The sequence below is a fragment of the Haliaeetus leucocephalus genome, unplaced genomic scaffold, assembly GCF_000737465.1.
Source record: "Haliaeetus leucocephalus isolate CR32 unplaced genomic scaffold, Haliaeetus_leucocephalus-4.0 Scaffold195, whole genome shotgun sequence".
NCBI lineage: Eukaryota > Metazoa > Chordata > Aves > Accipitriformes > Accipitridae > Haliaeetus > Haliaeetus leucocephalus.
In genome coordinates this window covers 3,698,503-3,723,663 of record NW_010972631.1, presented here as the reverse complement: position 1 = coordinate 3,723,663, position 25,161 = coordinate 3,698,503, and the positions used below count along the sequence as shown (strand labels likewise).

General features: G+C 37.2%; 1 protein-coding gene across 2 annotated transcripts in view; it reads left to right on the top strand.

Moving 5' to 3' along the window:
* Positions 1–25,161, top strand: part of DOPEY1 (dopey family member 1) — a 69,949-nt gene continuing 44,788 nt past the window's right edge. The window contains exons 1-8 of one of the 2 annotated variants that reach the window (XM_010565746.1): positions 1–77; positions 12,162–12,353; positions 14,207–14,388; positions 16,607–16,777; positions 18,386–18,575; positions 19,137–19,235; positions 20,358–20,457; positions 23,081–23,190. In XM_010565746.1, the coding sequence (XP_010564048.1) occupies positions 12,216–12,353; positions 14,207–14,388; positions 16,607–16,777; positions 18,386–18,575; positions 19,137–19,235; positions 20,358–20,457; positions 23,081–23,190 (990 nt within the window). In that variant the 5' untranslated portion in view covers positions 1–77; positions 12,162–12,215. Of the gene's footprint in view, positions 78–361; positions 2,168–12,161; positions 12,354–14,206; positions 14,389–16,606; positions 16,778–18,385; positions 18,576–19,136; positions 19,236–20,357; positions 20,458–23,080; positions 23,191–25,161 lie in introns of those variants that run through there. The other variant, XM_010565745.1, reaches the window with a different exon arrangement.

Genomic DNA, 25,161 nt, shown 5'->3' with positions numbered 1-25,161 from the left:
GCGGTGCATGCCGGGAGCTGTCAGGGCGGCGCGGGGCTGCTGGTGGCCGTCGGGCTCTTCCGGCTCGGGTCGCTCAGGTAACGCCGCTCGCCCCCTCCCCTCCTCTCCTTCCTCCTCCTCCTCCTCCTCCTCCTCTTCCCGGCGCGGGTAGGCTGCGGGCCCCACCGGCGGCCGCTCCCCTCCTCCCTCCCCGTCGCCGCGCCTGTGTTGGGGAGGGCGCCGCAGACGACCGGGGTCCGCCCCTGGAGCCGAGCCGGCCCTCTCCTCCTCCTCCTCCTCCTCCTCCTTCTCCTCTTCTCCCCTCACCGGGCCGGGCCGCGGGCACCGTTGGGGAGGGCGAGGGCCGGGCCGGGCCGGGCCTGAGCTTGGCCTGCGGTCGGGGAGCAGGTGCCGAGGAGCCTGTGGAGAGCGGTTAGCCTCCGAATTGCTCCGCGTTAATTAACCCGTGGCACCTGTCGCTCGCCCGACCGCCGCTCCGTGGTCTGCCCCTCCGGCTCCCCGGTGCCGTCTCCCGTAGCGGAAAGCGGGCCCGGGTGGGTTCCGAGGCTGCAGAGCCTTCCTCCCCCCGCCCCGGCACCGGCACGGGCGCTGCTGGCCGGGCCTGGTTTCGCCCTTGGTGGAGGGGCTTCCTCAGGGGACCTCCTCCCCTCTGGAAACAAGCTCGGCGATGGGCTGCCAGAGCCGTCCTGCTTTGACCTTGAGCGTGTAAGGGCTGCGGGCCTCTTTTGGGGCAGATTCCTGGCTGGGCGGCTCGGCTGCTTGTGTTGTTGCGTGTGATGTTTGGAAGGAAGGAGACGTGGGGCATACGGCTGTCCATAGTTTGTGCAGTGCAGGGTTAAATTTCATCTGTTGATGCAGGGATGGCCTTAAATCTTGTGATGCCCACTTGAAAAGCATAAATATGTGACAGGTTCTGGGGCTAAATGTTTTTTAGAAATAACATTTGCATACCTGTAATAATAACAGCCAGAAAAGCCCACCTAAATAATTTGTCTCTTTAAGTATCCTAAAATATGCTGGATATGGGGTGCAGGTTTTGATGAGCTTGTTCTGGGTGACTCAACCCTTGTATTTTCATTGCTGATTAGCAAGAAGCCTTGCACTCCTGGATCTTCTTTCTGTATGCACTAACAGAGAATGTGTTATGGTTCTCAGGTTAACTCCATAATGTGATACCGGAATTCCAGCTATAGGAGCGTGAAGTGGTGGGAAGACTCTATCTAAATAGTAATGGGCTAGGTGCTTGCAGGAAATAAGGGGGCAAAATACAAGGTTGAAGATCATAGTCTTTCATTTTGTTGCCAAGCCTTTGCCTGTCTGTGTTAAATGTTTATGCTGGCCTGACTGTCAGATTTGCTTATTTTTTTGTTTGTAATATTGGTAACTTTTCAAAAACAGGCTGATATGCAGTAGACCTTTTGCAGGTCTAATACTAGTGTGATGTCTAAATATTGTGATTATCCAAAATGTACAGTCATTTTTAATATAACGTGGATGAATGTCATGTGGACGAATGTCAGTTTGGAAACAGGTGGAATGTCAACAATATCATTCCTGTTTTTTTTTAAATTGAAATGAGAGTAGGCGCTTTTGGAAACTAAGCAGCCTGTAAATGAGAGATGGGGAAGGAGTAACTGCATTTCTAACTTACTGAAAGTCTTACTTTCCCAGCTTGGTGGTAGCAGCTCTGACGGTAGATGTTTAAACAGCATCTTGCAAAGACAAGTTATCCTATGTCTTCCATTAGTGGAGTGGCTGCGCATTCAAGTGTATGGTTGTGCTCACAAGTTAGGCCATGTTTATACTGGTAGCACTTTTCTTGTGTAAAAATACTGGCATGGTACACTGACCACTAGAAATACTCATCACACGCACAGCAAGCTACACAGGTAAGAATGCAGTCTGTCTGGTGTAAATGGGCTCAGCCTGTGTTCTTTTGCCATTGTTCTCCATTTGAATAAGGGGAGGACGCTTCCATGTGTTCATTGCTAGCATAGTTCTCATGGACAGCAGTAACTCTAGTCACCTTTAGTGTCTTCTTGCTTAGCTGGGAATGACTGCTTAGCCTGGGCTGACTGAAAATGCATACTACTATTTTTTTTCTTTTTTACTTTGGTGGAGCTGTGTTATATTAAATGTGAAGTGTGCAGAAAAGAACCAAGAAGAGGTATGAAGTATGTTGTAAAAAAACCTGTTCTGGAAATTGTTGAGAAAAATAGGAGATAGAAAAGAGGCTAAACTAAATGATACCTGCTAAAGCATGAAATAGAAAAATGAAAGTAATTTGTATGCACATAAATTGTCTTCCAGATTAATAATCATGTTGCCCTGACTTGTAGCTGAAAAGAAGTTGAATGATAAATAGAAACAGTACGCGATGTGTTTCCCTCTGAGAGCCTGGGGAGAAGAGACACTGCAGGATCAACCATTTTTCCCCAATAACTGAAACAAGAAATGAGGAGAAAGCACCAAAGACACTCAGTAAATGATTTCACTAGTCAACGCATCACTAGTTTTATCAGAAACTTATACTTCAGTATAAAAATAAAAACATTATGTAAAGCCAAGGAACAGTGCTTTGCCTAATTTGGTTTCTAGTATCATTTGCAAAAAGCAAAGGGAATTTAACCTTATATTAATGTCTTTTCTGGCTGGCTTCTGCGGATAAGGAGAGCAAAAAAATTTTGGTCCAGCCACCATTTTCAGAACAGTCAGGAAAGGATTCTACTTTACAAATTCCTTGAAATCCATCTGCAGAATATGCGAAATCAGATGCATTGCAAAATATAACCACAACCTAGATAATGTGTAGGTATATGTATGGCATATGACACTATTTCAGAATTAAAAATGAGTCAAAATTTGAAATTAACAAATTAGTAATATCTTAGGACCTCAGGGTATAATAAAAAAGGAAGCTGGACAAAGTCTTGCCCAAATGCATTGTATTAAAAGGTTACCCGAGTAAAGCAATTATAAGGATATGAGAACTTCTGACGTGTTTTTGTGAAAAGAAGTATCAGGGTTGTTGGAGACAGAATGTTAAATTTGCCTGAAGCTACATATTATTAGAATGATGGGTATGGACAAATAAAAGGTTTGTCTAAATGTTCAATTTTAAAGTTATTGTGGGCAAAGAATGAATAAATTATTAGGCCACCGTTTTTTAATTTTATTTTTTTTTGTGAAATTGGTAGATTCTGTGTTAAACTGTCTATCAGAATATTTAAAAAGATGTCACAATGTGAAGGCACAGTGTTACCCTGGAAGCAAGGCTTCTCCCTCAGTAGAGGAGAGTGCTGCAAGTGTAACGTAAGACAGTGAAACTCATGCAAGTCCTTTGTTTGTCTGCCAAGCTGAAAAGTATCTGGAAGTTGGCAAACTCTTCTTTAAAACAAAGTGTAGTACAAATCTAGGTTTAAATGTAGTCATACTTGTTTGAGTTGTTTTTCATTGTTACATTTGCTATGGTTTTTTGTTGTTGTTTATTTGTTTATTTCTTTATTTTAACTGTATTACTATATTAATTGGTTTTACTAGTTTGCTGAGAGTAAAAAATAAGCAAGAAAGAAAAAGAATACCTAAAGATAAGCCTTCCATCCGTAAATGCTTGGAAAAGATGGGAAGAGGAGAGCTAGCTAGTTAGAAAGGAGTTCTTTTCAGAGAGGGTATAGTGACCATTTGAAGGTATGAGGCTGAAACATGTAAAAGTGAAAATAAATTGCAGTTTATGTTAGGAAGCTTGTCTTGTTGCTGTGCTCAGACACCTGGAGAGAGGGTAACTATTTGAAATCATGTACTTACTTATCAGTCATTGCTCAACAGAGATGGCAATAGCCCCAAAGCCTAGTCAGTGCGTGTGAGAGCTGGGCAGTTCCACTGTGGGAGAGGAAAAGCACAAAGCTCACGGTGCTGACAGGTAGTATGGGAGCCACAGGGAGGGTGCAGTTGCTCTCACACCAGAACATGCTCGTTTTCTCTTTGCTAATGTTTTTTCCAACCCACCAATACTTGTGTGTTTACCATGGATTTAGCTATGTCAGATAAATACCTTCGGTATTCTGTTTGGAGTGGTCCAAATAGCCTTATTTCTAATATGCCATCTCAGGATCTTTTTATGAAGGTGGGGAAACCACTAACTGCATGATGTTGCAGGTTTGACTGTGGATAGCTGAAAAAGGCCCTACTAACTGAGGGCACAAGCCAACCTTTTTCAGCGTGGCAACAGTCTGTTTTGGTCCAGGGAACAGTAGGTGATGCGCTATATACAATGTTATACTTAATTTCTGAGTAAGAATTTTTTGTTTCTGTTTAGCTTGGCATTGTCAAAGTGGCTGGTTGACTCCAGGAGGTTACATTTTATATATTACAAAAAAAAAACCCCAAACCTTAAATGTTACATTCTTCATCTGGGATTGTTGGGATGTCAGCCTGGAGACTGAAATGAAGATTTTTTTTTTAAAAAAAGGCCTTTAACCAGATTGCTTAAATTTCTTTGGATGCATTGCTGGTCTAATTTAAATTGGGTATAAAGATGGTAACTCTGTGAGCTGAGATGAAATGAAGTTTAAGGAGTAAACCCTCTGAAAACATGTCAGAAGAGTGCAGGTTAAATGCTAGGTGGTCTTTTTGTTTTTCTTTCCCTAAAATGTGTAATTGAATAAGAAGGAAATAGTGACCAGTTCTAGATCTAGGTTGAAATATTGGTTGTTCAAATACAGTGGTCAACAAAGGGAAGAAGGGCACAAGAAAAGTACTTGTAAGTGAGCATTGAAGGATAACCACAAATTCAAGGAAGCATTTTCCCCTTTTTCTCTGTTGTGTTATTCTGACTTGAATTGCCATCTGTTTTTTAGTAAGACATGTTAGATATTTTGCATAATTTAAAATAAGAAGCATGGATATCTGGAGTTTTGTTGATTTTTTTTTTATTTTTTTTTAAATGTAAAATGCATGCTGATTAAGTTATAATATAGTAGGTATATAACTCAGGAATCATTTGTTGCTAGAAAGGAGAAAACATGAGAAACTGTTATTTTAGGAAGAAGAAAATATTTTCAGTTAATGGTTGATATGAGTTATAACAAAGATGCAAATCGTCATCTTTCATTTACTGAGTGACATAAGTTCAGATCTGTGAAATCCAAATGTTTGATTTGATTTCACGAAGACTATATTTTAAAAGTAGAAACTTTAGTGTAAGAAAGATTCCAGAATTCATGTAGTGCAAGAGGACTTAACTCTAGAAAAGATGGTGTCTGTTATACTGAGTATCACATTGTCACTTGAGCATCTGTTGTATGCCACTATAATGCTTTCATTTGCTAATATGTAGTTTGCTTTATTCAGATGTCTTGAATTAATTTTTAACTATTAAAATAATTATTTGACATTAAGTCAAATATTATTTTAACAGAAGAAACCTTTTATTGTTTTATTACGGTAGTGCTTGGAGATCCCTGTAGTGAACAGAGCTGCTTTTTCTCTTGTACTTTGCCACAAACAGTAAGACAGTCCTGAGTAGTATGCAGGCACAGTACACAAGGGCTGGAAGAAAAGGAATCAGTAGTGTTCTTCTGTTGGTGGGTCTCGAATCAAAATCAAAAGTTTAGTCTAGTATATCAAATGTTTTTTAGTTCACCTATTATATGTTGAAAAGCTGTAATAAAATAGAAGTGAGTAGAGGGATTAAAATGTCACCATAAACTGTTTACAAGAGGTGATTGGAAGAGATGTGTATTTACCAACAAGAGTGAGAAGTCTTTGGTCACTTTCTTCTCCTCTCCAGTAAACACGTAGACAGATTTGATACTTTTTTACTTCTGAAAAATTATCTTCTAAAGCAAATACATTCTCTTAGAAATTGTTCATAATTATAAATATTTTTTCTTAAACAGTAAATAGAGAAGTTAATTACTGAGAAGGATTGTTGTATGTTTCTTAAGAATTTTAAAGCTTTTACTTGTTCCTCTTCATGAACTCATGCCTGGTGTAAGTCAGACTTTGGAATACCGTGAAACAGCAATAGCAGAAAGAACATTTTACATATGTTATGTATTTCCATCAGACTATGCTCAGTGGTAGACTTACAGTTTTATTCCAGTCATCTTTCTTCTGTGACATCCTGTATATGCAAAAGAAGAAAAGTGTACTTAATTTCTTTTTACTGACTTTTTTTGTGTGTAGTAATAAACATAATAAATAATAAACATATTTTGTAGATTCTGAAGCCATGGGGAGAGCATCCAGTTGGGTGCTTAATCTAACCTCTGTAGTACAAGCCATAGGTTTTCTCTCATTTAGTTCTTGTTCGAATGAGAATCACTCTCAGGCAAACATTTTGTGATGATTTAGAAGTTGCTAGTATGGGTAATGTACATATTGTTATGCTGATTTAATTTAATTTTATCATGGAAAGAAATTTGAACACCTAAACCTGTCATTTTTTTCTGTGGAAAAACATAATAAGCTGTTTCTGCTTGTGAATTTTGGCTGTGTAGAAAAGTATACTGGGAAGTTATTAATCACAATATTAAATAATATTAAGTGCTCTATACTGTTGCAGGATACTAATGAGTTCATGGCTAATTATAGTTAGTTATACAGTCTGGGTGTGTTTTTGTTTTGTTTATTTGGGTAATTTTTTTTTTCCTCTTTCATTACTGTACGGAATAGCAGTTGGCCAAAATAACAAGCTCAAGTGGTTCTTATTCTTCAGAAGACATTAGAGATGCCTTTTTGAAAAACTCTGAAATAAGAGGACTCTGTAGAAAGATTCAGAAATAGAGTAATTAGCTGTAATTGGAAAATCTTTATCTTTGGTGATAGAAGAATATATGTATTTCCAACATTTTATTTTTTATCTTAAGAGACTAGCCTGGGATTTGTAGTATTTATTTTGCTATTCATGCTTTTAGATGTTTCTGAGGGGAAGCAAAGCATAATAAATTACCAAATGACAAGGCTTCTGTTTTCCATTTATTCGAATCTGTGTTTGTATTAAGTCTATTCAAATAAAAATGTGTTTCTGCAGTTACCAGCTTGGTATGTGGGCACTGTACACAGCTTAAAAAGCAATAGCTCAGTACTGTGAAATTTTTCTCATCTGCTTTTTAATTATCTATTAGTTCTTCTACTGTATGTCCCAAAGCCACGCTTGAAACAGGAAACAATTTTAGAAAAGCCTTGAAATCTTGCAAAGCTGAAACTCTGAGGAATTCAAAGGGAGCAAGTTTGTGAGCTCAGGTTCTTACAATACTTGGGACAAATCTTGAGAAATCTTGGAAGTGACATGATGTACGCAGATTTGTGCTCCACAGCTATCGGCCCCTTGACCTGTACCAGAAAGCGACCACTTCAGTATTGCAGATTGGTGTGAAGCAGACAAATGGAGCAATTCTGTGAGGCTTGAAAAATGTGAGTGGAACAGTAGCAAATCAAACCCAAGGAGGAGCTTCGGAGTAGGATAGATACTGGAGAGAGCTTATGAATTGTTGGGAAATCTTTTAACTTTGTGATTATACTGAGACAATCTAGAGGAAAGCTGCTTTTATTGAATAAGTGTTGATGAAGCTGTTGTTCTTCTCAATTGAGTTTCTTTAGCTTCAGTGAAAACCATGTAGAGCCTGTTAAGCAGGTTAATAGTTTGTATTGATGTGAGACTGAAGGCTCTTAGGCACGTGAGTTGTGAAAGATGAGCATTTGCTGTGGAAAACACAGCTGCAGCAGTATCATCTTAATGTGACTCGTAGGAAAACTAGTACCACCTCATTGATGAAGGGAATTGAAGGCTGCTCTGTGAACACACTATACACAACCCCCAGCAAAAGGAGAACCACAGCCCCAGGTAACTGCTTTCCTTGTCATACTCGAAGACTCTACAGGCATCCATGTATATCCAGAATTGTGTGGTGTCTGTTTTTTAATCCCCATGAGAAGGTGAAGTGGAAGGTAGTAAGTGTCAAGATCTACTTCTGCATTCACTTATGATTTAAATATGGTTTTATGAAATAACTTGAAAGTGTATAGTGCTTCTTAAGTAGTTTCTTCCTCACTAATAATAAGCCTTCTGCTCAGGCACCCCCATTTGCTTTTTGTCCTCCATTAAAAAGAGGCATGGTCATGTAAGAGGTCAATGATTACCTATGTCCAGGCTCATGAGAGTGGCTGAACCTTTAATCTGAGAAGCTTGTCTCATCTCATTAAGTATGCCAAAAGGGGAAAAAAACAACAGAAGCAAAGGATGGTGCTCTTCATAACTTTGTTTAAAAAGATAAATAAATAACATTCCAAGGAAAGTTGGCCATCATGTTAAATGGTGATTGCGGAATGGCAAGATAAATGGTTTATCCTTTAGGCTGTTTGGTCGTGTGGCAGAAACTGCTGTTTTCCCATGATTTTGATCTATCAAATTTTATTATTTATTTCATTTTTCAAAGTAGTAAACCATGAAAGAATAAGGGTGTGATACTTATAAGGAGACATTACTAAGCTTTAACATTGTATTGAAATATCAGTGCCATAAAATTAAATGTTGTTAAATCTGCAGTTTTATGACAGATGAAGAGAACAGAAAAGTATCAGTAAGAATACATGATAGAAACAAGAAAAGATTAAAAACTATATTTTAGAATATCTTCAGGCTAAATAAAAAGTAAACCTTGTAGGACAAGTATATTTTTATGTATGAGAGCTAATAAAAATGGGCATTCCTGTAGTTTCAGTTATCTTAGAATAAAAATAGTGCCAGGTTTATAAAAAATAATACATAATATTTACATATTATCTTCTCTGCATCCCTGGCTTATTATGGCTACTGATACGGTTTGGAAGATATATTGTTTAAAATAGAGACTCTTCATTGTGGGAAAAAATATGCAAGAAATTCTTTCTCTCCTTGTAACCTCAAACTATACAAAACCTTTTTTTTAAGAAAGAAAAATGAGACCATAACCACAGAGTAATAAGAAAACAGAATATGTTTTTGCTTCTTTGTGCAAAACTGCATAATGATTAAATTCACTGATAACATATGGATAAATATAAATATCAATTACATTATTAGAGTAAGTTCATTAGTATCAGCTGGTGTGCGATAGACTTGTCTAAAAGTATAGGTTATTCAGTCAAAGTTGTTAATGTTTTTTGTTTTTTATAAGGAAGGGAATATTCTGATCAGTTAGTAAGTCCAAAAAAACCCTACCTGTTTAATCCTGTGTTCCTGCTGGTTTTGTTTAACCTTTGATAATCCTGAATCAGTCCACACTCAGCTTTCAGGTTTTTCAAGCACTTGAGGAAGAGAGCCCTGTTTTCCGCTCAGCCATAGGTGGTTGCATTTATGCTTTAGTTAGATTAAAAAAGGATGCTAATGCTTTGTTCACTCAGAAAGCATTATTCGCTGTGTCAAGTTCTTTCTCTATCCTTTGTGCCTGGAAAAATGAGAATTGTGCTGCTTTTGTATGTTGGTCCTTTCTTCTTTTTTAGTGTGAATGCTTCATTTTACTTTTGGAGATCAGACATTGGTGGTTGTGCAACTGTCTCTGAGAAATCTGTTGACATTCTACAGCTTTTTCAAAGCAAACCTGATCTTTTTCTGGACTTAATCCAAAGAAAGATGGTTATTATAGAATGAAACCGCATGAAATATTTTTTTTAAATAAAAAGTGAGATCCAAGTGCTTTATGCCAGTGGGATATTGTGAAATCTATCAATTTGGCACCCAGAATGTGGGTTTTAAGTAATGGTTTGCATTTCTGTTTTGCCTTGGAGACAATCTGTCATTACTAGCTTGCCATCAGAATCAAGAGTGCAAAAGGTTTGTAATTCTTGGCCTTTTTATTCACTCCTGCTATCCCAGCTCTTTTTCTTCTTTTTGTCCATTCTTTTCTTGTTTTTCTCCTTTCTTGCAACTTTCCTTGCAATGCTGAGAAACCAGGAGATGAGCAATATGAGGTGAAAGATAGTAATAAGGATAAAGAAATGATTAATGCAGAATTTTGGTTGTTCTATAGAAGAAAAGGTAAATGTGATGACAGCAGAAGAGAGACTTGTCTGGCACCGTACACGTGCCTATGCATGAAAGGTTAGGGGTGAGAGAGTTCTCGAAGGTCCGTCTCTGCAACCCAGAGTGGTGGTGTACTTAAATTTCTATTGCTCTGACTAAAGCAACACTTTTTTAATGTTCTTCTAGCACTAACAAAAATGAAGTTTGGAAGGATTAAAGCTGGATTCTTATCAATTTATCTTCAGAACCACCTGCTAATTAAAGGAACAAAAAGGAGGGAGCAAAAATCTGCCAGAGTACTTTGTGATAAACTTGACCAGATTGTGATCGTGAAATTTAGAGCCTGATTTGCTGCTGTCTTAATTTGGAGATGTCGGAGTACAGTTTTCTTCAGTTTACCTTTTTGAGTGCTGAAAAGGTAAAACAGTACTAATAGTTTGTAGGTTTGGGGTTTGTTTCAAGAACACGGCAAGGAGTTGGCCTTTAGATAGCTGAAAATACTGGGTAATCAGTCCTAGGGTTTTATGTTGTTCAGTCAATGGTGACTCCTTATGAGAACTGTTGATAAAGTTATTAAATAGCAGCTTCATAGCCATTTTGGGGAGAACGCTATTTGAAGGGAGGGATGGATATAGTACAAATCAAATAGTTTTTTATGTGTCCATATAAAACGTTTTAAATCGATCATATATGATAAAAGGCAGTGTTCATGTTTTTGGTACATCTTGCACAACTGAAATGTTTATTACATGAAGTAATACAAGTTGAATTGAAAGTCTTCTGTGATTGGTCTAAAAACGGTTAAACTTTTTGCTGAGCAGAATTTTAAGATAAGTGGTTTTATTATCTCCATCAACTGTACAACCACCACAAATCAGAAGGTCACTTCTTATTTCTGCTAAATCTTCTGCTCTATTATTTCATAGGCATTTTTCATTTCAAACAGTCCTGCTATTTTGTCATATTGCTGCTCACTGGGAATAGGGGCCAACAACAAGGCATGTTCTCCAATTGTTTTGAAAGGGCTCACTGAAGCTGCTGTTTTCAGTGTGACTCTATTTATCATACCTGGTAGACAGTCTGATGAATACAGCTTGTTTATAGCTGTTCCATGGTTTGTTTGGGTTTTTTGGTCTACCATGCTTCAGCCTGCACTTCTGCACCCAATTTTCTTCCTGTTTTCCTTTAATCAAGACAGAAGAGACCAGCATCTGCTGGGTGTGAAGTCTCTTCTGAAGCTGAGTATCAGAACTCCCAAAAGACCCCAATTAAAAGGGGCACAAAAGCTGCCTTTTTCACAGACACGGTACAGTAGGATTTCCAATTATGAGTTGTAATTGCTTGGGGTTAAAGTAGCTTTAAAAACATATTTCTTTTTAGTAGTGATGGAATTTCATGAAATAAATAGTGTCTGACCTATAAAAGTATAAGGTAGTGTTTCTGGAACTAGACTATCTTAATTACTTGGTGTAGACTACCATGTGATGAAAATATATGTAGAGCAAATTGCAAAAGCCTCTGATTTCAGAACACTAGTAAACATATACTTTTGTTGTGCGTGGATGATGATAATACAAAAACAATGGAGAGTTGCATCGCTAAATTAACATACCAAGTCTTGTAAAAGGAAGTGTTGATGCATGAAAATACTCCTGAATAGTGTGTGACTATTGTATGTGTCCTTCATTCTTGTCTTCTGCCTGGAAGTGATTTAGAAAGATTGGTGTCTTCTGTTTTCAGAAGGGCTGATTTGTGGAAAGGTGGGTTTTTCTGGTGATGGACCCAGAGGAGGAAAAAAAGAAAACAAAAAAATCCCTCTGTTGCATTGTTTAGAATAAACAGTACTTTTGGGGAGGGGCAGGGCATTAATTTTCTAGGGGGTTTTGTTTGGTTTTGGAAGGGTTGTTTTGTCATTTTTTTGTTGTTGGTTTTTGGTTTTTTTTTTAATAGAACTCGATTACAGATACACTCTTTTGGACACGTGTTAAATACTTGTGTGCAATATGTTAGCTTTTGTTTAGGATTTGCTGTAAACTGATTTCAGATTGATACTTGTAATGCCTTTGAGGAAAATGTAGTGCTCTTTATACAAAATTGTTTTAATAATATAACTCTGGAAACAATGGTTCCAGGGTTTTTTATTTTTTATTTTGAACAGGTAATGTCTGTACATGAATTGCAAGCTAGTCTCTAGTGGGGACACCGTGGGAGGATGAACACGGAAGAGCTGGAGCTACTGACTGATTCCAAGTATAGAAACTATGTAGCAGCTGTTGACAAAGCACTGAAGAACTTTGAATATTCCAGTGAATGGGCAGATTTAATATCGGCACTTGGAAAGCTAAACAAGGTATGCCTGGCAGGTGCTTGTCGTGCTTTAACCCCAGCTAGCAACTAAGCACCATGCAGCCACTCACTTACACAGCCACTCGCTTGCTCCCCCCTGCCCCGCAGTGGGATGGGGGAGAGAACTGGGGAAAAAGTAAAACTTGTGGGTTGAGATAAAGGACATGGGATAAAGGAGTTTGATAGGACTGAAAGGAAGAAAATTATAATGATAATAATAAAAGTACAATAATAATAAAATTGGAATATACAAAAAAGTGATGCGCAGTGCAATTGCTCATCACTCTCTGACCGATGCCCAGTTAGTTCCTGAGCAGTGATCTGCCTCCCCTGGCCAACTCTCCCCCCAGTTTATATACCAAGCGTGATGTCACATGGTATGGAATATCCCTTTGGCCAGTTTGGGTCAGCTGTCCTGGCTGTGTCCCCTCCCAACTCCTTGTGCCCCTCCAGCCTTCTTGCTGGCTGGGCATGAGAAGCTGAATCCTTGACTTGGTATAAACACTACTTAGCAACAACTGAAAACATCAGTGTGTTATCAACATTCTTCTCATACTAAATCCAAAACATAACACTATACCAGCTACCAGAAGGAAAATTAACTTTATCCCAGCCAAAACCAGGACAGTGCTCTTGAATAAGATTCAGGAACTGACAAAGGGTACTGCTGTAAAAATACGGCAGTGCAAAGTTCTAGCAGTCTAATATTCTTGCAAGTATTTTAGCAATCTGAGCCAAATGCTGGGTGTGTGCAAGGAGCAAGCAAATGCCTTTCTAAGACTTACAGTTTAACCTTTTGTAATTGTAAGGAAAGGGAAAAGGTATTTACATTTCTAGTGGAAACAAATGCAATGTCTTTTTTGTTACTAACATTTACTTCTAATGTCATTCAATGTTATTGAAATAGTGTGAAAAATAGTAGCAAGTATAAATATCAGCAATATTTTATGAAGCATGAATTATAAAATGGGGCTCAAATCATTCATTGACCAGAGAATGTTATCATTCTGACTCATGTTAACAGTTAAGTTGAATGTGCAATATCATCATGATCTTTAATAGCAGTTTACAAATGAATGCAGATCCTGATATCCCTAAAAATCTTGTTCTAATCAGTCTTATGTGTTTCTAGGAATCTCCAGTCAGGGTCATAAAGTACCCTTTACACAGACACACATTTTGCCAATATGAAGCTTTGCAAAATTTGGCACAGAAAATTACTGGTCTGAAGCATTTGCATTCTACCCTTTAAACCTTGCGGAAAATCAAGAATGACAGTACAGTTGGCAATGCCAGTGGCATAATTTCTTTGTATAAACTCCCATTTCTTTCATTTTTTTGATTGTAACAGTTCCTCCTAAATGTGAATATAAAGCGAAGGCTATGATGTTGGGAAAGAAAAATATTAAGATGTAAATGCAACTCTGTGTTCCAGTCCTGAAGTAATTATACAGTTTCAGGCATTGGTAAAGTTTTGTATGTTGTCTCACTCTATGATGGTTTCTTAAAGTTATCCCAGAGTCACCACCCACAGTTTAATAGTCCTCTTTGAGCTGCTGGTAATTGATTTTTAACAAATGGAGGTAGTAATTTTTGTCCTCAAAAGGATAAGTAAAATAAGTAAGGAGGCCATTTCAAGTTTTAAATGCCTTGGCAGTTCCATCTATAGCAAGCTTACAAGTGAAAGACGTTGCAAAGAAAAAGCTCCACAGTACATCTTAAAACTATTATTTTTCTTCTGTTGTAACCTAGGTATGTGTTGTGACTTACTAACCATGTTCAGGAACTCATTTATAAAATGTGCATTTGATGTTTAACTTGTTTTGTGCTGTTTCTCTTAATGTGTTGATTTATCAGGTGCTACAGAACAACGCCAAGTACCAGGTAGTACCGAAAAAGCTGACTATAGGCAAACGCTTAGCGCAATGTCTTCATCCAGCTTTGCCGGGAGGGGTTCATCGGAAGGCACTTGAAACATATGAGATCATTTTCAAAATCATTGGACCCAAGCGTTTGGCCAAAGATCTTTTCCTCTACAGGTACAGTAGTTTAAACAACTCCATTCCAAATGCATAGTTGAGATGCTTTTGGTTTCCTGCTTTTTGTATTAATAATATTGCTTTGTTGTATAGCAAGAATCAGTCAATTTCTGTCCCTCATGTTACTGGTGCTTGTGTAGTACTCTTCTCCTGAATATTGTATATCAGAAGATAAACAGATCACCTAAGCTTTTGTTAGGAACCAACTTTAGCGTTAGAAAACCTGGAATTTATTATTTCTTCATTGAAATAAACCAAGTTTTGTGCATGTATGTACAGTAATTGAAGTGTTAATGCTTATTTCCATTTATTCACATTACATTCTTCTGTTGTAATTGAAGTGGTATGGAAAAGAATTTAAGTATAGTTTATTGCAAGAAACCTTCTCTTCCAAGCAATCAAATCAACAGAACAGAAAGATTGTCCATTTTGTTAGAACATGGGGCAAGTACAAAATTTTTCTTGCTGTCAGTCTCTAGGATAACCTTGAAAAGTAAGTGTAGTGAAAATATACTGATTCCTAAACTTCCAATAGTTTTTTGGTTGGGTGGGATGGGCAAGACATTAAGCTATTTATTATATAATGCATAGCGGCATGTGTGCATATGTGTATACACACATTCACACGTGGTTCTTAATCTTTAGCTATCCCTGGAGATTAAAATTTCACTAGTTTGAGAAATCCTGGAATAAAATAGAATTATGTTTAGGTGGCAAAGGTGTATATTAATGCTTGGGGATAAATTGCATGCCTTAATATCAGCTATTCTGTCTTGCATTGTCAGGATGTTTATATATAGTTACATTTGGTGAGGGGAGGAGGGGAGTGTCTCAATTCTGTGTTTCCACATGTTTTTAAAGATTCTGTGAACTCATAGCTTGCTCTTCTTGCTTGTGCAGTGATTCAGTAGCTGCAATATCTTGTTAACAGTAAGTTCTAAGACAGTGGAAAATGCTACCTTGTGTAATGTAACTAAAGCCATTGTTACTGATGCTTGGGGGAAGACTGATACTCACATTGAGGCATTATCAAAGATTCCAGTATTTTTCATGAAAGCAGAATGACAGTGTCTGAACATGAAAGCTTGAAGGATGAGTAGTAGCCTTACAGAAAAAGACTGTGGGGTAGTGTGGTGGTTATTGAACAAAAAGACGTTTTCTGCAGAAAAAAGAAACCAATTGGCAAGGACAAAACAATAGTTCTGCTGGACAGATAAAAGCAAAAATAATTTTTACATTTTTGTACTTTGGAAAGATTTTGTTTTCCCCCCCTGTAACATGGATAACATTGTATCCACAAAGATTTTTTTTTTTTTAATTAGTAGATTTTTGTGTGTATATTTTAAGACCCTTGTCTTGAACTTACCTTTTTTTATTGTTCTTTCAATTTCTTTCTTCATGTGTCAGGGGTCTTCTGACCTGAATCCTCAGTGATTTTGAAAATTGCAATTGTGTTCACATGCCTTTGATTATTGGTACTGATTGTAATAATTTATGATATTTAGTAGCAATAGCAAAAGTGGTTTTAGTATGTAGGTAACTTCTTAGCTGATCACATTTGTAACTTTCATGAACTTACATTCATAGTAAACTCAAAACGTACTTCCAATGTTTTCAATCCTTTAAATGCTACATCATGAACAGTGGGTTCACTGCTAGTTTGAGAATCTGTTTTCAGACTGAATTTCTGACGTAGATTTATACTTTGTTGCTACTTCACAGTATAAATATCTCAAAATTTATCTTTATGTTACTTGGTGAAGTATTTTTCTTTTCTTACAGGAAAGTATTTCTATGAATTTCCTCAAATGTTCTCATCTCTTTTTGTTTTTTCTTAAGTGCAAAGACAATGTATTTTTAAATACTTTGTGATGTTCCATCGTGATGTGGTTCAACATGGGCAAAATGAATGTTTTGTCTTGCAGAGATGCTTCTGGTTTATCATATTTGTTTTATTGGTGAAAGACACAGTCATCTCGGGGCTTTCAGTGCTTGCTATCACAATACTAATAAAGCTCATAATGTTAATCTTGACATACCAACCTGTCAATCTGGAAGGCAGTTATATTGTGTGGTGGTCTATGCCTGTGCAAAATTGTAAGATAAAGACCTGATGCTTATAACTGCACCAGACATGTCTGTAACAATCTTGAGATATAAATTAAATTGTCTCACGTGAGAAGCTTCCTAAAAAAAAGATAAATTTTATTTTTCACAGTTCTGGACTATTTCCACTCCTTGCTAATGCTGCTATGTCTGTCAAGCCAACGTTATTGAGTCTGTATGAGATTTATTACCTCCCTTTGGGGAAAACATTGAAGCCAGGACTGCAAGGACTGTTAACTGGGATTCTGCCTGGGTTGGAGGAGGGGTCAGAGTATTATGAAAGGTAAGAATAGATATGTTAATAAGGTGATATGTTTGATTTGTTTGGGGTTTTTTTGCTGCAACTTTTCATTAAATACTTGTATGTGGATTTTTTTTTTTTAAGATGGGTGGTACTGAATTTCATCCCGTCATATTAATTGTAATGGAATAGTATGGTAGAAGATTCTTAATGTTAATTACAATAACTTAACTGTTAGTTGTTCCTGTTATCGAAAGAGAATTGACATTAGGTAGACTTAGTGTTGTATGTCAGTCTCTTCTCCCAAGTAACAGGTGATAGGACAAGAGGAAACGGCCTCAAGTTGCACCAGGGGAGGTTTAGATTGGATATTAGAAAAAATTTCTTCACCGAAAGGGCTGTCAAGCATTGGAACAGGCTGCTCAGGGAAGTGCTGGAGTCACCATCCCTGGAGGTATTTAAAAGACGTGTAGATGTGGTGCTTAGGGACATGGTTTAGTGGTGGACTTGGTAGTGTTAGGTTAACGGTTGGACTCGATGATCTTAAGGGTTTTTTCCAACCTAAACGATTCTATGATTCTTGTTATGGATTGAGATACGTAACATGTTAGGAACATGCTGCTTGCTTCTTTTCCGTGGGACTTCTCTAAGGTAGTACTGCCATATTATTCCTGGCCTAAAATACATACCTTAACTGAATTTAACATAACAAACAAAGCTTCAATCATTCAGATTTACTCATGATATCTAAATTGTTATTAAACCACTTAGGTGGATTATTGCTGTCTCTTACATATCTTTATAGGTTATTACTCTTATTTCTAGCAGAGTAGCCTGGGAGGTAACAGCTCTTCTTATCCAGCAAGCCAAAGCCCTCTTTGAGTTACCTTGGCTGGGGTCCTGGAGTAAAATCTTAACATATTAAAGGATGAAGTTACACTCCAAGGCTTTGAGTTCTTGGAATTGTTCACACACTTACATATTCTCGATATTTCCAACTTCAGAAGCTAGAATTTTCACAACTTTTATGTGAAGAGCAATTTAACATCTTTTTCTATGTCTGCGTAGGTAGATAGGCACAGTGTAGTTGGCATCACTACAACAGGGGAAAAAAGGCTACTCAGCTTGCCTCCTGGGGCCTGCCATAGGGTGTAGAGGTGCTGCCACGTGCGTGGGCAGAAATGAGGATGGGGTGAGGGATTGCTTTTGCTCAAAGAATTGTGGTATTTTTATGCCCTGTTATTGCCAGAAGTGCTCAGTGCAAGGAATGAGAGGGCAGAAGCCATTGCTTCATTTTCTTCAGTAGCTGTGCTTTCCTGCTGTCTCTCTGAAACCTCTGTCTGTAGCAACACTTGGCTTTAAGTAGCAGATGAGGATGTTATTTGGCTCTTTGAACATAAGGAGTGCATAAAGAGAAGCTGTGGGCAGGCAGAAGCATTTTGCAAGCCAGGCTGGCCCACAGGCTTGCTAGTTGGATGACTCTGTTCAGGCTGCATTATAAGATTCAGTGTATAATTTGGGCTTCTCTTGGCTTCTCAAAAGAAAGTTTTTACCTTCCTGTAACAACTTATTTTTATATTTATTAAAATTGGGGGCAGGGGCAAGGGCTGTGATACGTGCCCTAATTCAGCTGACTTGATTCTACTGCAGAACGAACACGCTGCTGGAGAAGGTTGCCTTGGCTGTGGATCAGTCGGCGTTCTACAGTGCTCTCTGGGGTAGCCTCCTCACAAGCCCTGCAGTTCGCTTACCTGGGATCACCTATGTCCTCTCCCATTTGAACAGGAAGCTTTCAATGGAGGATCAACTCTACATAATTGGCAGTGACATTGAATTAATGGTAATGTTTTCTTGGAACAATTAAGACCTTGATGTTACTTATTTATATAACAATATACTTTGGGGGGGTTAGATGTCTTCTCTGTCTTTGTACATAGCCTTTGAAGAGATAAAAATGCACATTTATTTCTTATAGCTCCAGTTAAGCTAATGTTTTTGTGCATGATGAAAGTGTTGCAAAACTGAGTTAATGTTTCAGAACTGCTTATGTTTTGTATAAACCTTTCCATTCATGACACACTTCAGTTAAAAGTGGTTGAATTTTGTTGTTGTATTTTTTGAAAAATAATACAGAGTATTATTTTGTCTTTTAAACTTAAGATATTCATTGGTAATATAAAAAAGCAAAGGCTTAATTTTGTATAGTTCAGGGAATCTCTTGGTTATATGTTTCCTCAGTGGTGAAACTTTATTTTCGTGTTTTATCTTGTTTCATTATTCAAAACTTTAAAATAACTTCCTTGCATACATATCACTATTTATAAACACTAATCTTATTTTGTGAGTGTTCTCTTAAAATAATACAGTAAATAACTATTTTGGGGGTCTGCCATTACTTCAGGTGGAAGCAGTAAGCACATCAGTGCAAGATACCAGTGTTTTAGTACAGAGAAGCACGTTGGACCTTATCCTTTTTTGTTTTCCTTTCCACATGAGCCAGGTAAGTTATTAACATGAGAGAGATGAATTGGCAAACTCCTAAATGTACTCCGCTTCTTAAATCAGTAGCAGTATTTAGTCAGTCTTTGTTAATGATTTTCGTCAAGCTTGAACAAGAGTCATATGTAAGAGTTTCTCTGATAGGTTTGGCTATTCTCATGTTGTGATCTCTGCCCTTCTGCTTTTTAACTTGATGTGTTAACTTTGAAGTTAACTTGTAACTTCTGTACATGCAAACTCAATATGAATTATGATGTTTAGTCCACGCAGAAGCTTTTAATTTGCTCTAATTTGATGAGAAAACAAATTATCTAGTCTTGTGCAAGTTTCCAATTCTCAGTGTTCAAAAGCAACAAAAGTTAATCCTCTTAGCATAACTTATTCAGAACACTAGAGAATTGAAAATGACCCTTGGTATTGGGTGAGTAGTTAGCCCTAGCAGTAGTGGGAGATAGACCTTACAACTTCAAGGTAATTTTTTTGGACTGCATTTATTGTTAGTTACTTTTTATTTTTAAATGATCCATGATTTATTTTACTCCTGGAGGAAAACATACACAAGGTTGATCCTCACTTGTTAGAAACTGTGAAAAACCTGCACTTTCCTGTAAAAAGAACTGTGTTCTTGCCTGTGGAAATGATTTGTTCACATTTATCAGTTACTGTAGGAATATTTGGAGTGTCTCTGTTCAGGTGCTAAAATGGTGAAATAATAAGTACAGCATTTTTTTAATATTAAGACTGATGCAAACATTTAAAGTAGTAAGAGATTGAAAAGTATTTAAAATTCTTCGGTGATTTTTTTTTTCTTTTTTTCAGTGGATTTTAGTTGAATTTGCTTCCAAGGCATAAACAAAATGAAATGTCTTGTAACAGAAATGAGCTGTTAATGGAGTCAAGTATTTTTCCTGTTCATAAAGGGTGCATACTATTACAAAGTGTCTGTTCCAAATAATAATCATATTTTGGTTTCCTAAGAGCAAGATTATGTTGTCTTGTACTATTCTGAATCTAGAAATGTCAGAACATGAAATTAACTATGTTTTAGTGCATGTTAAGCTACTAGCATAGAAAAAGTATTACTTTTCATAGTTAAATTTAATCGTATTTCTGACTTCTTCAGGCAACACGTCCAGACATGATCAGAATTTTGTCAGCAGCCCTTCATGTAGTACTGCGCAGGGATATGTCACTCAACCGAAGGCTTTATGCATGGCTCCTAGGTAGGTTTGTATTTCATTTCATTGTTCACTAAAAGTGGAGGAAGGATCGTATGTTCATTAGCAGTATTTTGCCATATTGTGGAGAAAGATTCTTGGAAAAATGAAGTACTTAATTTGTATCATAAGGAAGAAAGGCACTCTGTCTTTCCGTGGACATAAAAGATAGAAGAATGTCATGCTGGAACTCTTTCCTGTTCATATAAATTATTGGTACATTTTCCTATAGCAGCAGTTATGGGCCACATTCTGGAGTACAGCCTGGTGCACTAGGCCTGCGTAGATAGTGAAAGGCAACTTTTGTCTCCCTAAAAACATAAAATAGAAAAAACAGAGAACAGGCATTATAGAGTATAAATGGCAGTTGGAACACAACAGCAATACAAGGGATGAAAATAAAAGAATGTTGAAGAATGTTGATATTACACTGATGGAGGCTTGAGTATGCAAACTTTAATCTTCATTAGCTATTTGCATGGTTGAATTAGCAAATCAGTGATCACTTAGGTTCTCCATACAACTAGAATATTATTTCAACGCCTTTCTGGGGTAAAAATTGATCAATGACAGGATGCACACTTATTTCTACTAAGTGGCAGAATATCAATACAATACATGTTTAATTTTTTACATGAAACCAGTGTGTAATCAGAAGAGGGTAGCAGAGAATAATAGCTATTTAGAAGACTGACTATTTAGGGAATATTTAGAAAACTAGAAATTAGAAAATTTTAGAAAACATTTACTCTTACTCAGCCTTGTTATTTTAAGGAAATGAAGCCTGTGGTCACATGAAACTGGCCTGTTAGTCTTTAAGACTGCTTTCAGCCCACTTTGAGAGAAGTCAGGATCTCTGACATGGGAGTTCCTAAGAGTGTCACAGAAACTGGAGACTGAATGGAGAGACATAAAGTGGTTTCTCTACTTGAGGGGAAGACTGTTTTACAGTCCCAGTCCCATTCACTTCCCAGCTCACCAGCAAGCACATATGTGCTGCTCAGGCTACCCAGAACCCTTCCCAGCAGCTCTTGCATCTTTTCCAGCTGATAGTTAAGACATCAGAGGCAGGTAGCTTGTGGGTGATTGGGGAGCAAGGAAGTAAGTAGTTAAGGTACTTGAGAGAGAATTGAAATTACAAAGGGAGGGATGAAGTCAGCAACAGTGTTTTGCATGAGGGGATTGGGTTTGTTGCTGTAGAAGTTGCAGGGATTTAGAAGATAAATATGAAAAAATCCTGGCTTCTTTAGTTAATCATTTCTCAAGACACTGACTTGCAAATTACTCATCTTTAAAGAAAGACAGTGAAATGCATGGTCATGGTCCATACCTACATTTTCCAATTTAGGGAAAAAATAATTTCCAGATTAAAAACTGCACTAATGTTTCATCTAGATTTGGTGGATTATATATGTTTTTTGCTGTCATTGAAAAAGATATTTTATGTATTTAAAATATCATGCTGCTTTTTTAGTTGTGGAACCTTCTTCTACAACTATTTCATGAGCATAGTCTCCACTGAAAGATAATATAACTTCAGAAGATAGTTTTACAGTGACTGTTCCTGGTCCTGTTTAGTGAACAGCTAGTGCCTCCATTCACTATATATTTGGACAGACCTTCTGGCAGTATAGCTTTTTTGCTTGTTTTTCTTTTGACACTGTGCTGCTTTTATATTACCGTGATATTCTACTTCTAATATAAAACATTGGGACAGGGGAGTCAGTTATGCTGGAGGACTCTTTGAAGTCTGATGTTCTATATGACGTTATTTAATTCTGATGTCGGGTATTCCTTCCTGTTGTTTTATAGCTGGGAGTGGTCTATTAACATTCCCTAGGCATAAAAATCATGTTACATATCTTTAAATCCAGGTTAGTTTAACCATTGTTAACAATTATTGTTTTAAGTTGCTGCTAAAGGGAATGTATCTTCTCAGGCTTTCATTCTATTTTTGTCAATTCAGGACAAAAACTGTGGAAAAGTCTTCTGTGGAACAGAGTGATATCCTGACTGACTTCTTGACTGTTTTGTTTTGTTTTTTTTTTAATTTTTATTTTTTTCCTTAGGCCTATTTTTTGTAGATTAAAATATTTACTTGGTAAAAGAAAAGATAGAAACTTACAAAACAAAGTTCTGTCCCCTTCATGTAATTTTGAATTTAAAATATTGATTTTGTGTAATGTGACTGATAGTCTCTCTAAGTGCCTTAGTCATATCAGCGTGTTTTGGTGGTCATCTCTGTATATTTAAAATACTGAATTTTGTGTTCTCATAATAATATTAATATTGAAATATTTTTGTGGGATAGGTTTTTTTGAAGATACTCTAGGACTATGTGGTTCATGCAGTGTTTGTGAACATTTGTTTCTTTTGTACAAGAAGTAATTTGGTTTATAATGTTGCATAAAACTAAAGTTTGTAAGTTGTGTGCAAACTGCTTGCATGGAAGTATCACTTAGTTTCCTGTATTAAACTCTATGAAATCCATCTTTCTCTTGCCAACATTACTTGGACTTCATCTTGGTAAGTTATCAGTGCCAGTGTGTTGATTTCTAGTTTAAAGAAATTGGCAAAATTATTCTATTGAGACAAGTATTCATTTGCCTTGTCTTTTGTTTGCTTGAAGGTTTTGATAACAATGGTGCCCTTACAGGACCCAGAAGTACAAGGCACAGCAATCCTGAGGAGCATGCCACTTACTATTTCAACACCTTCTCTAAGGAAATGTTAGTCCAGGTAGCTATACGATGTTTTATTGTCGCATGTATCTTCATAAATGGATGCTGATCAAAGTTACTGTATCTTTATCTTTTGACTTGCCACTTCAATGTGGCCATGTAACTTCTGTCTTTTTATGGTGTTGTGTCCTACTCTTCTAAAACTTCCTCAGTGGAAAAATGAAGACATGGGATAATGTGTTTGTTTAGGATAACAGTATGATCAGGACAAATACTAGATTTGTCCCTCTTCCACTATGAATGTAGCACACATGGAAGATAATTGATTATGAGCCCAGTGCACTGGAGCCTGTTCTTTCATAAAATGGAGTTGGAGAATTCTCTTCTACTTCTGTAGATAAGGAAACTTTTCTGTGTCTTGGGAACTGGAAAAATTTGATCAGATAGTATTTAGAAGGTCTGAGTAAGAAGGGTCTTCGTCCTCTCTAAGCAAGGGGGACATCTTTTCTGCTGTCCTCTGGCAGTCAGGAATAGACGAGCAAATTGGTAGTCATACTATTTGACCCTTAAAGCCTTGTTAAGTGAGCTGAGATCATCTGACCTCAAGAACTGTGCTCTCACAGTAATTAAAGTATACACGTCTTTCAAGATGCTGTGAGTCTGATCTTGAAATCAGGAACATGTTTCATCATTAAAGCAAATTGATAAGGTCAGGATTTTTCTGTTATTCAGTCAGAATTGCGGTGCTATATATGGGAATGGGAGTGGGCATTACAATATTAGTAGCCGAGATAAGAATATTTAGCTTTTCACAACTTAAAGCTGATATCTAGCATAGAGCTAGCACTTTCAGTTTTACCTGAATGAGATCTGCTGTTCTGCTGATGAGGAAGAGACCCCAGAATTCCAGTGCAGCAAGCACCTCGTTGGCATTCTCTCACCCTTCTCTTGTCACCCTTCTGCCTCTCATGGCAGATGATTTGGAAATTATTCAAGTGTAGAGGAGAGGCCTGAATGAGATGCAGTTTGACATGTATGTTTTATACAAAATGTGGTGAGCTTTTAGCAACATTTAGGCATTTGTTAATAGATTGTGGTCTTCCTTTTAAACCTGTCTATCTTTCTAGCTTACTCAGTCCTTAAAGCTTCTCTGTCTGAAAAGACTGAACAACAGTGAAGAGTTGATATAGTCCATTTTATTTTTTTTATTTTTTTATTTTTTTGGTAGCAGGCACTACTGCTACAGTAGAATAGAGAGTGGCTGTTTTTTATAACAGAGATTATTCACTTGTTTTTTGCTTTAAAATTTTTTTACGGATGTTAAAATCAGTGGTTTGCTCTACATAACACAAATTGCATATGCCTTCTAAAACCATTTGCTGTCTTTTGAAAGATTTCAAAAGCATTTCTCCTTTCTGCCTTCTTCCCTAGCAGTCTCTTTGTTCTTTTATCCAGTCCACCCCCATCTTATTCATTGATACAATGTACTGAAAATTCTGACTTTCTAAAGGCATATTCAAGTACAGAAGACTTTTCTTTCAGGATACTGGCTGATAATACTTGGTTTATAGCAGATAGCGAGGTCAAACCTGTTTTCCTGCCTCTCTTCTTTCCCATCTCTCTTCTTTCTCTTCTTTGTCCTCCTTTTCAAGAAGCTCTAAAAGAAACTAGTTCTGATTCAGACAGTAAAGCCAGCCACAGAGAAAACTAAGCAAAATTTCTGGCACTTTCATTGGACTTTTTTTAATTCTGCAGCTCGTTCCCTAAACTGCTTCAGTGTAGAAACTCAGTTTTCCCATTTGTTTTGAAGTTGTCATTGCTTTCTACTCAACTTAGTCAAGAAAGTTTTCTGCCACATAGGTGGGTATATCCTAGATGGACAGATTATTATTTAAGCCCTTAATATCTACATGCCTTACCTTCTCAAACAATTTCTTCATCACTTTTCATCTCTTCTCTTTTATTCTTCTGAAATTTTGAGTTGGTATCTGTTTATAATATTTTATTTTGACTTTAAGTATATAAAACT